At 50.0% G+C, this 11,739-nt stretch overlaps 1 protein-coding gene across 1 annotated transcript; it reads right to left on the bottom strand.

Moving 5' to 3' along the window:
• CRYGN (crystallin gamma N) lies at positions 1–8,624 on the bottom strand. Its single transcript, XM_065832756.2, has 4 exons — positions 8,604–8,624; positions 7,631–7,879; positions 5,629–5,774; positions 1–188 (listed from the first exon to the last, which is right to left on the bottom strand). The coding sequence occupies exons 1-4, from the start codon at positions 8,622–8,624 to the stop codon at positions 53–55; spliced, it is 552 nt and encodes a 183-aa protein (XP_065688828.1). The 3' UTR covers positions 1–52.
• Between the last annotated feature and the right edge of the window lie 3,115 nt (positions 8,625–11,739).

The following is an 11,739-nucleotide window of genomic DNA, read 5'->3' as shown; positions in this document are numbered from 1 at the left end:
GGAGAGTGATGCCCGGTCTCAGCAGGCCATCGCTGGTGGGATCAAAGCTCAGCTAGAAGTAGTTGACGACTCTTCTGATGGACTGGACACTCGCGTTGCGCGCCTGCCACGCGTTGAAGCTGCTGAAGTCGCCTCGCTCCACCACATACATACGGCCTCGGTAGTTGGGCTCCTCGTACAGCACCCACCTGAGCAGAAAGGGAGGGCTGGTAATCGGTAATTGGGTCCCAACGATGTGGTCATGCGAGGTGGCCTCATGCCCACGTTGAGTGGCTGCCTTTAGGGACTTCAGTGCTGCAAACTACTGGGGCCCAATGGCCCCACCACAGCCCCAGCCCCATCCTGGGCACAGAAATGCCTCTGGTGGAGGTAACTGCTGCTGCTTCCCCCCATTTCCAGCGTAGCCTGGCAATTATCCACAGCCAAATTGGACCTTGCTGTTAGAAGTTGTTTTGAGTCACACCAGCGATGAAACGAGGGACCAGGGGCTCCCTGATTCGCACTGCTGTAGGACTGCATCTCTCTGAGCTTCACCATGTGCAACAGAAACAATTTAATAGCATTTGATAGTGCTGAAGAAGAACATGAGTCCCCTCAGCCCCTGGATAACCCCATTTTGCACTGTAAGGAGAAATGTGCAACACTTGAAGTAGGTTGTACCTCTTTGAACTGAGTCATTAGCTATGATGGGAACCATATTTAATAATTTCTCTCTTTGCTAGTAATTCTCAATTGCTTCTCTTTGATGCTTTCCAACAGAGAGCAGGACTTGGCTTGGTTATCTTCACTTTATCGCTACATGCAGAGTTAACTCCAACTTCCCCATGGAATACAGTTAAATAGATACAACACTCAACAGCCCTGGTGTGCCTGACTTTTTCACCTAGCTTGGCTATGTTTCCTCAGCACGTCTTTCTCCATTTGAAGGTCTTCAAGTCAGGAGCAATTCTGATGGTCAAGAGGGACAAATTTGCTGCTCCGCTCTCCCTTCATCCCTTTAGTACACACTGTGCCATGATCCTACTGTGGCCACAGGTGTCACCTCTTTCCTCTGTTTGTATCTCCCATGCTTTTGAACCATGTTTTGCCGTTGCTCTGATAGTTTTACCATCATGTTTCCACCCCATCATTGCTGAACTGTTCATCCCTGTCTCGTTATTCTCTTCCCAGCTTTTTTAAGGATATTATAAGGATCACAACTGTTTGTCCCACCTATTGGCTTTGGAATGACAACAAAGCACAAACACAGCCTTCTAAATAATTTGGTTTCTGTGGTCTCTCTCTTGCCAGGAATTCAGCTGTGACATCTGGGTTGGGACCTCCTGTATGTGGGATTTCAAAGGAGAAACTCCTTTAACTGCTGGATGGGTCAAAGACTGCTGGCCCTCCAGGGTCAGACAACAGCTGGTGGACTCAGATCAGTCTGACCCAGAGCAAAAAGCTGGAGTCCTAGGAAGAAAAGGTTAGATTATTTAGTCTATTTAGTTGTCTAGCCACCTTACAGATTCCTTGACATATTTGGATTTATTTTGTGTTTCTGAGAGGACACCAGGTGGGACTGTGGTGGGTTCCTTGTCCCATCTGCGCGGGCCCAGGTACGACGGGCACGCTGAGCACAGCTCTGCCCGGTGCCCCTCTCCGCCCGCTGCCCACGCTCGCACATCCCCATTCTGCAGCATCGCTGCCATGTGCTCAGCCAAGACATTTGGATCCCGAGCGTTTCCTACAAACAAACAAGTTCATTCTTTGGCACTTTTTGCAGCCAGTTTATATCCAAACCAGACTTCCAAAGGCATCCTCAGGCTTTTCCTTTGAAGCTCGCTTTGCAGCGCGTGGAGAAGCCTGCCCACTGCTCGTGGAATGGCAGGTTGCCTCAAAGCCGTGTCCCCCCCATCACGCATGCTGATGTGCACTATCCAAGAGTGTGCTCAGCCCTTCACCTTAACTAAGAACAATTTATAAAGTTATCTTCCTCTTCTAGATACACCTTGTTCATAAGGCACCCCATGGCTTTCTTCCTTTTCTGCCCCATCCCTTCAGCTTATATACACCTCTCCATATTTTTGGATGATCACAGGCCTCTTTCTCCATCAACTCACCATCCCTCTCTCAAGCACTCCTGAAAAATGCTCCCGATTGTATTTTCTGCACTTTCCAATCATTCCCTCCTGCTGAGAATGCCCAACGTTATTGAAAATACTACATGGTGGTAGGACAGGGATGTTCAGAGGGTGAACATTGTGGATGTTCCAGCTCTGCTCTAGGGCATCTCTCAATGAACAGTGGATGCATGGGAATATTGCGGAGGGTAGAACAGCCCCTCAAAGTCACCGCCTTTCCCAAGACCACCACGTTTCTCTCCAGATGCATGGCTGGCGTCTCTGCACAGTCAGGCGGAGGGAATGGGACAGTCCTTGGGGTAGATGGAAGCAGACAACCTGACCTGATGTGGGGATAAGAACCCACCGGCTTGTCCCTTTGTTTAGAGGAAAGCTGCAAAAAAGCGGAATAAAAGGAATAGAATAGCAGAAAGATGGGAGTGAAGTGTATTGGCGGTGCAAGGTGATGAGTGAAGACTTGTATGGCTTACTTAGCCGTTGCTTTATTGCCTAAAATTCACGTTCTCCAAGACCATCAGTGAGAGAGGAAATCAAGCAAGCCAGGAGGCCAGAAAACAGGAAAAAAAAGACAATCCTGTTCTCAAGCCCAGCATGGGAGAGCTGATCCAGGCACACAGCACGCAGCCCTCAAACGTCTCGGTGCTGTGTTTCATTAGCACAGAAACCCAGAGGACACGGGAATAAAATGCGCATGGAACCAGCTCAAGCCCTATCAGCCAAAACCGGCTGCTCGCTCTGCAGCCTGGACCACGCGGATGCTTTCAGAAGGGCTCCAGGTCACTCATTGTCCACACAGGACTGGAGCAGTTCCATGAGCAGCTCTCGCCTCTACCGAGAAACATGTAACCTGTTTTTTTTGAGGAGCGGCATTTGGGCATCTGTTCTGGTTGATATTTTACAGTCTGATCGCAGAACATCTACCAAATGCTCGTAAATGCTTCAGCAGAATAAATGGTTGGTCTGGTTCCTTCAAGTTACGTCACTGTAGCTTAGAAAAGCCCATTTTGGGGTATTCCCTCCCAGATTGTAAAACAAATTGAGCTTTTAAAAGTTTTTATTTCTAAGCAATCCTCTGTGGAGCGGCTCCACCAAGGAGGACAAGAAGTGCATGTCTTCATCTAAAACCAGATGATGCCATATGTGATGTGATATGGGAGCTGGTTCTGCCTGTGGGACGGGCAAAGCTGCTCGCCACGCAAACCGCGACAGCTTCCAAGGAGGCGGTAACATCCTGAAACTGCGCCGAAATAGCACGGTCATTGCCAGCACAGCTCAAGCAGCTTGGTCACCAGCCTTTCTGGCAATCTCCGACCCCAAAATGTAGCGGGGAAGGTGCCGGACACCCTCAACCCCAACAAGAAACCAGGCGGATGTCACATTGGGGGAATTAAAGGGGGAAAATCACAGAGCGAGCCAGCCTGGGGCTGAAACTCCCCTCATTTCTGGTGACCCCATCTACTCCACTCCCAAACGCTCCAGGACGGGTCCTTGGGGGACTTGGCCAGGTTGAGCCCAGCACCAGCTGCAGCAGCACCTGGGGGTCACCTGGGCTTATCTGGTCCATCCAAGGGGGAAAAGTGGTGTTGTAGGGTGTCCCTTTGTCCTCCATGGCCTCACCCCTCTGCCAGCAGGTCCCTCTGCACCATCCTGCCTTTTAATGTCTTTCATAGACCCTTCCCAAGCTTTCAATGACCATCTTGCCTGAATGCAAATGTACAAAACTCAGCAGGTTTCCTTACTGTGCTCCTCTCAGTATATATATGTATATGTATTTTCTATTTTATCACTACTCAAAGCCTTTGAGAGGTCATGTAAATAGCCTAGGCTTCAATGCAAGGGAAAACAAGCTTTATGCCCCTTACATATTTTGCCAGGGAGGGGGAAAAATCAATCTGAAGAATTTTAGTGCTTGAAATTTTCTGGGCAGCATCCCAATTCCTCCAGCTCTGGGCTCTGCTACAGGGATGCATGTAGTAAATAATTGGCCCTAGAGCTCTTGCAGGCTCTCTCTTGGCTTTATAGCGTTGGTATTCAAATGTTTTTTGTTCCAATGCTCAGCCCTGATGGGTTCCCCGGTGGGCTCCAGCCATTTCTTCCCTTTAGGAGCTGGTAGCTCTGCTCCTTATTTTTAATGAACCACCGCTGCCTGATCAGAAGCCTGGATATTTTTTTGAAGAGGTCTCAGCTAAATCAGAAAGAAAAAGACAAAGCCACTATCTTTCCAAGGCTTTCAGGAGCATCTGCAGGGCAGGAGGATGGGGCTGAGCATCAGCAACGCATCTGCAAAGCAGGTTCACAAGGCACTGAGGGTGACCAAAACCCATTGGGGTGGCCATGCATGCAGCCATCTGTGCCACTGCAATTGTCCCTCTCTCCCAGAGACAGGATTTAATATTAAGGTGAGACACCACCGCCTAATTTTTGCTGTCCAAGGAGGAGGTTTCTGGTGTCACAGCAAACCTTGATGAGGCCACTTCCAAAATAAAAGCCCTGACCTTTGTGGATGCTCCACCCCTGTAAGTGTTCAAGGCCAGGTTGGATGAGGCTTTGAGCAACATGGTGGGGTGGAAGGTGTCCCTGCCCATGGCGGGGGCTTGGAACTACATGATATTTATGGTCCCTTCCGACCCAAAACATTCTGGAATCCTATGATCTGCATTGCCCAGAGCTGTCCACTCTCCCCAAAAGCCTCTGGGTGGATTTGAAAGAGCTGTGGATGGATGGATGGATGGATGGATGAATGGATGGATAGATGGATGGAAAAGGAAACGAGAGAGAAAGAGAGAAAGGGAGGAAGGAAGAGAGGAAGGGAGGAAGGAAGAGAGGAAGGGAGGAAGGAAGAGAGGAAGGGAGGAAGGGAGGAGAAAGGGAGGAAGGAGAAAGGAGAAAGGGAGGAAGGAGGAAGGAGAAAGGGAGGAAGGAGAAAGGGAGGAAGGAGAAAGGGAGGAAGGAGAAAGGGAGGAAGGGAGGAAGGAGAAAGGGAGGAAGGAGAAAGGGAGGAAGGAGAAAGGGAGGAAGGAGAAAGGGAGGAAGGGAGGAAGGAGAAAGGGAGGAAGGAGAAAGGGAGGAAGGAGAAAGGGAGGAAGGAAGGAAGGGAGGGAGGGAGGGAGGGAGGGAGGGAGGGAGGGAGGAAGGAAGGAAGGAAGGAAGGAAGGAAGGAAGGAAGGAAGGAAGGAAGGAAGGAAGGAAGGAAGGAAGGAAGGAAGGAAGGAACCTGGGCTTAGGCTCCTTGTTTCAAACACCCTAAAAAGGCATCTCAGAGCTCTTGTAGCTCATGCTTAGCTGCCACCTGCCAAAAATCATGCCCTGTTGAACCAACTCTCAGCAGGCAGGCACCAAAATTCACCTGTAAACCACAGGCTTAACTCACACTTTCAGGCTTTCTCCAAGCCCCCTCAGCATTGACAGGCTATTCCATGATGGGGGGAGGCCTTGCAGCCGCCTCCCTCCCTGTGGCGCTGGTGCGAGGGGACAAGGGAGCACGTGCCGGGACAACGCGGTGACTTACGCGCCGTCGCCGTACACTTTGAGGGCGTTGATGCCGGTCTTGTCCCAGCCTTGTCCCTGCAGGAAGGAGCAATCTTCCGTCAGCTCCAGGCTGGGACCGCGAAAATGGCTCCCCTCAAATATTTTGATCCTGTAATGCTCGCCGTGCTGGGGACGGAGGGATTTGAGTCAACCAAAACAACACAAACAAAGCGGAAAAAAGTAAATTATTTCCCTGGATTTTGTAGGACAAAGAGGGGACAGAAGGGCGCAAAAAGCACGTGAAAAGCAGCCCAACTCTTCCAGTGCCCACACAAACTTAGAATCATAGCATCATTTTTGTTGGAAGAGACCCTTAAGATCATAAAATCCAACCATAACACATCTCTAGCACTAAACCATGTCCCTAAGAACCTCATCTACATGTCTTTCAAACCCCCCCAGGGGTGGTGACTCCAATGCCTGGCACCCCCTTCTATGAAGAAATGTTTCCTAATACCCAATCTGAAATCCAAACTTGTGCAACCTCCTAGCACACCCTCTTACAGCTGCCGTGTAGGTGCAAATGCATCACTCGTGGGCTGCATTATGCTCACGTGGCTCCTCGTCCATCCGTGATCCCCCCACAGACCCTCCATCCCAAATACAGCATCAGCTCCATGCACTCATGCAACAAAATAACATGTCCAGATTGTACAAGGATGTTAGACTATTCCCCTAAACTGATCTATATCGCCTCCAGTTCCATGCTTAGCTGCTATTCCTGGTGGGAGTTGTTGTGCCTTTCTTTAAGGAAAATTAAAGAAGGGAAAAGGAAACTTTCCCAGCACCATTGCTGCTGCGTGAGCCCTTGAGGGTGACATGACATAAATTCCTTCGGGGAGATTTCTGCAGCCTGCGGCAAAGGTATATGAGACAGCACGACCTGAAAGGACGTTTTGAAGCCAAATTCAAAGAATACCTAAATGCGTTTCTCAAATAGACAATGTAAATGCACAAGAAGGCCGGGCTGCGGTGCCAAAGCGCACAGCGGGCGGCCGCCAGCAGCAGCCGAGCGGGTACCGCGCCTGAGAAACCATTCCTCCGAGAGCCCGCACCGCAGAAACGCCTCGAGCCGCTCGCCGCTGTCTCACAGGGAAAACCGTGGGCCAGGGAAGGAGGAGCACGTCCTCACGCCAGCCGGGCTATGGGATCCAAAGCAGAGCATCCCTCCATGTGTGGACTGTGGAGGTGCTTTGGGGAGGATGCTACAGACCCAAAACCAACCCGTTGCTGTGCCAAAAAGCAGCTTTGAGGTCAGTGAGAAACCCCACCAGCTCCAAGTGGGTTCATCATTGCCCCAGGGGTCATGAGTGATAGGAAAGTCCAATGGAAGGACCTCACCCAGATTAATTTTCTTTGCTACTATTTGACCTCCCTGATTAACCCTTCCTCTGGGCACTGCTTTTAAAAGCTTCCTAAGGGGAGGGCTAGCTAGTATGGGGGAAATATGGTTGAATTTAGGATTACTGGGCTCTTTTGCACCAGCATAGCATTCAGCTATAGTTTGCAGGAGCATCCCAGCTGCTTTTCGGGTTCAGAAAGCCCTCGGGCTGCTCGCTCCTGCGCTGGGTGCACGGGGAGACTGGGCTGCCACGGCTCAATGTGCCTGGGGCAATGACCCTCCTGCTTCATTCCGCCATGGGTATCTAATAGCGACTCACATTAAAAAGGAAAAGCGTGTGGTGCCAGCAGGACCTGGCCACCTCATCTGCAGAAAACACAGGAAAATCCCATCCCTTTAAAGCCGCTGTGTTTTGTGCCGCAGGAGGAAGGCGACGTGTCTTCTCCCGGCTTAGTGGCCTATGCAGACCACTCCAAAGGGCAAAAAACCTTCCCTGGGAGACTATTTCTTTCTAACAGGATGGACTATTTCTAAAAAGCACTGATTTTTTATTACCCCTATACACAAGACTCATTAAAACAAAGCCCTGTCCCACCGATGCTCCATCCAGGATGGCGAAGCAGCAGCATTATCCACTCACCATCCCGATGGGCCGGCAGGAGCCCAGGTGGTCGCTGCGGCCATTCCAGCGATGGAAATTGGGGTACTCGCCGTGCTCCAGGATGTACTGCTGCCCTTGGAAGTTGGGGTGGTCGAAGCAGACCCAAGCCCCGCTCTGAACGCAGATGGAGTTGACCTGGTTGAGGAAACCTCGGTCCTGGAAGCTGCTGCAGGTGCCGCAGACCTCCAGCTTCCTGCCCGTGAAGCATTTGCCTTCGTAGAAAGTGATCTGGGGGGGAAGGAGAATCTAGTTGAAGATGTCCCTGCTCCTTGCACACGGGTTGGACTGGATGAGCTTTGAAGGTCCCTTCCAACCAAACTGTTCTATGATTCTGTCCTATAAGAGAATGGGCCCCCAGTGAGGAGCAGTGGCATGGCCAGACCCACATTTCGAGCAGATGGGAATCTCTTGCAGATGCATCATTTTAGGATGGTTTGGGGGCTTTTAGCTGCTTCCCAGCAAGAGAAGCAAGGTGTCAACCGGCATTTTTTCCTAAGAACTGTATTTATTTTTCTGGGAACGCAGCACATCCCGCATTTACAACACTTCTCACCGCCTCGCGCTCACTCGCACATATTTCCAGCACGAATGTTTAAACAGGAAACTCTGCTCCCAAAATGCAACTCCTTCTGCTGCACCCTCCCCATCCCTGCCACTGAATTTAGAATCACAGAATGGTTTGGGTTGAAGGGACATCCCAAGCTCATCGAGTGCAACCCCTGCCATGAGCAGGGACATCTTCACCAGCTCAGGTTGCTCAGAGCCCCGTCCAGCCTGGCCTGGGATGTCTCCAGGGTTGGGGAATCCACCACCACTACCATCTACCATCTTCCTGGTATCAACGCTCACATCGCATCCCCCAGGATATTATCTCAACCTACTCCTTCAACCTGGAGGATGCTCAGACTCTCCAACCCCAGGCTGAAAAGGAAGCGGTTGGGTTGTTACTTACTTTTCCTGAGTATTGAGACATGTTCTGCCGGCTGATATCCAAAACCAAAAGCGAGAACCAAACCAACACCGTGACAGACAGAAACGTTGGACACCCCGCTATATAGCAGCTGGAGGTGGGGGGAGACGGGGCTGGTGTCGCAAGGGCTTTTTAACAAAGCAGCGGGAACCGGGGGCTTTTTGCTTTCCTGCTTCGTAGGCAGAACTGCGGGTACGGGGGCCTGCTGAGTCCGGGGTTTTGATTTCGGGCAGATGATCTGACAAAAGATTTGCTTGGCAGGGCTTTGGTCGATTAGCAGTGCACATTTACTGCTCCTTTTTGAACAACATCTTTTTTTGTTGTTTTTCTTTATTTTGTACCCCCTTTTATTTCTTTTATTTTTCCTTCCCCCCTTCTTTCCCTATTCTTCCTTTGCCCCTTTTTTTCCTTTTTTTTTTTCAGTGAGCATCCTTGGAAGACCCCTCCCCAATAACACATCGCACTCCATCCATCAGAACAACGGTTTCTCGTTCAACCTTTGAACCTCTTTAAACGGCATTTCTGAAAGCCAAGGACCTAATCTCCTCCAAAGAGCAAAGGTTGGCCTCACAAAACCACCGCTGTTATTCATGAGCATCATTTTTATTATCTTTCAGCACTGAAGCACCAAGACACAGATATAAGTCAAGCTTAGAGGGATTTTTAAGCCATATTGTTGACCATAAAGTAATATTTCCCTTATAGCTGCAATTACAGCTTCAGAGTCTGGTATCTCAAACACCATGCAAGGAAAAGCTGCTTTGTATTCTCCTCTTTTGGTGTTATAAGAACACCCAGAGACTTGAACTGTCTTATTCTCAGGACAAATAGCAATGGGAAGTCCTAACCCATAGACTCCGACAGTTTATATTACTGAGCCAGGCTGGGAAGAGGTAAAGGCAAATGCATGGGGGTGGCCCATGGGCCAGCACACAGAGACGTGCCGGGGCGTCATGTTAGAGATTTGTCTTCTGTGCTATTTAATAGCCCTGGAATTAACCTCACACCCAGCTCCTGCTCATCAAATCCTCCTCTTGGTCACCCACGGGCTGTCATTGCCTCCCCACACCATCAACACTCTGCTTCCCGGACAGTCGGGCAAATGCTTTGAATCCCAGCCCTAAATCTCATTTCTTGGCAGGTGGCTCCCAACCACACACGTGCCACCAACCCTGCTCTGCTGGCTTTGTTCACCTCTCCGTTCCAAGATGAAAGACCTTTGGGAAGAAAGGATGTCATTATTAAGGCTTAAACATACACCACCCTTTCAATTAAGACGTAGAAGTTAATAAGCGCGTGTGCGTGCACAGGTAGGCTGAGCTGGAAGATGTTGCGTTGACTGGGATGAGCTGGAGGAGCAGGAAGATGGCACGTTGTGTTTGGAGAAGAAACACATCCTTCGGCTGATGCAGGTAAACCTGCCCCGGCATCATAGAAACGCTGCTTAATTTACATGTTCTGATGGGAGGCAGGAAATAATGAAGAAAAGCCTCATTGAGTTAAAAAACCCACACAAACCCTCACTGAAATGATGGTGTTATTTTCGAGGTGCTAAATTAGTCACCAGATGGTGTGAGAAAAGTAACAGTGGATGGAAAATCCCACTTCAAAGAGCAGCAGCCGGGGTGGGGGGCGTTAGCAGCATCCCCAAAACCAGCCCTTCCCCACAGCCTCGCACTTGGTGCCCTGGGAGTGAAGGAGAAGACCTGTACTTCTTCTGAGTCACGTCAAGGAGCACCAGGGTGATGAGGTGGCACCGTCGCTGGCGTTGGGACCCATCTCTCCCATCCATTGGGGTCATAACAGCCAACACAGTCTTTGTGTTGGCCATGAGCTGTTTGGTGCTTGGAGAGGAAGACCCACAGCATGGGGTAATGGGTACAAACTGGAACACAGGAGGTTCCACTTAAATTTGAGAAGAAACTTCTTCATGGTGAGGGTGGCAGAGCCTGGCCCAGGCTGCCCAGGGAGGTTGTGGAGTCTCCTTCTCTGCAGACATTCAAACCCGCCTGGACACCTTCCTGTGGAACCTCAGCTGGGTGTTCCTGCTCCGGCGGGGGGATTGCACTGGATGAGCTTTGAGGTACCTTCCAATTCCTGACATTCTGTGATTCTGTGATCCATGACAAACTGGCCCTAAGGTACCCAGTAAGGCAAATATATCACAGGAAAATATTTTTATGGAACCACAAAAGCCTGATTTCCTCCGGCTCTGTCTCATGATGGGGTTTATCTGTCTCTCCTGAGGTGCAAGCTCTAATTAAATCTGCAGGAACTTGAAGTGTCTGAGACTTGTACCCGACTGTTAGATTGTCAGAGATGTTGTCCAGCAAGTTCAAAAGCTGTTTTAGGAGAGACGGAAAGAAGGTGTGACAAATTAATTCTCATTTATCTGAGAAACCACATTAAAGATACGAAACAACAAAGGACTCATCTCTAGAAAGAAGGAAAACAACAGGAAAAAATAATGTTGAACTATGGCAAGTCATAATTCCTGGACAAACATTTTTGATTCCTTGCCAGGGGTGGAAAGGCTGCCAATGGAAGAAAAAAAACAGGCCAAGGAGCCTGTGGCCACCATCAGCCTTTCAGGCACATTATTTTGGGGCAGATCTCGCCTCCTGCTCATGCTCAGGTGCAGGATCACATCCAGCTGTGGTGCCCCACACCACCAGGACCACGGGTGGCCTTCCTCCCCTGAGGCTGTTTGAAGGATGAAGCACTGGAGAGATGAACTTAATAGTCCGAGCATTTGGATTTAACAGACAAAACTGAAAAGTCTGAGGTGTTTTTGCACGACTGGGTTTAGGAGGAGTGTGGAATTGGGCTCAACATCCGCAGGGACAGCTCAGGGCTGTGCTGTCCCCACCTGCCTTTGCTGCCGTGGGGCTGAGGTGGTCAGAGCTATTTTTCTCCAAGTCCAGGCCAGACCTTGGGGTGAGGAAACTGAACACCCCACCCACACAAGATAGTCGAGGTTTATCTCAGGTCCATTGTAACCCTGTGGTTACATCCCTGATAAAACCGAGGCAGGAAGGACTCGATATCATGGGACACTCTTGGTACCATCACCAGTCACTGAGATGGATCCAGCCATGCTAGAAACCACAACTCAACC

The sequence above is a fragment of the Patagioenas fasciata genome, chromosome 2 (assembly GCF_037038585.1).
Source record: "Patagioenas fasciata isolate bPatFas1 chromosome 2, bPatFas1.hap1, whole genome shotgun sequence".
Taxonomy (NCBI): Eukaryota; Metazoa; Chordata; class Aves; order Columbiformes; family Columbidae; genus Patagioenas; species Patagioenas fasciata.
The sequence above is the reverse complement of the archived record's forward strand: the minus strand, read 5'-3'. Positions and strand labels throughout refer to the sequence as shown.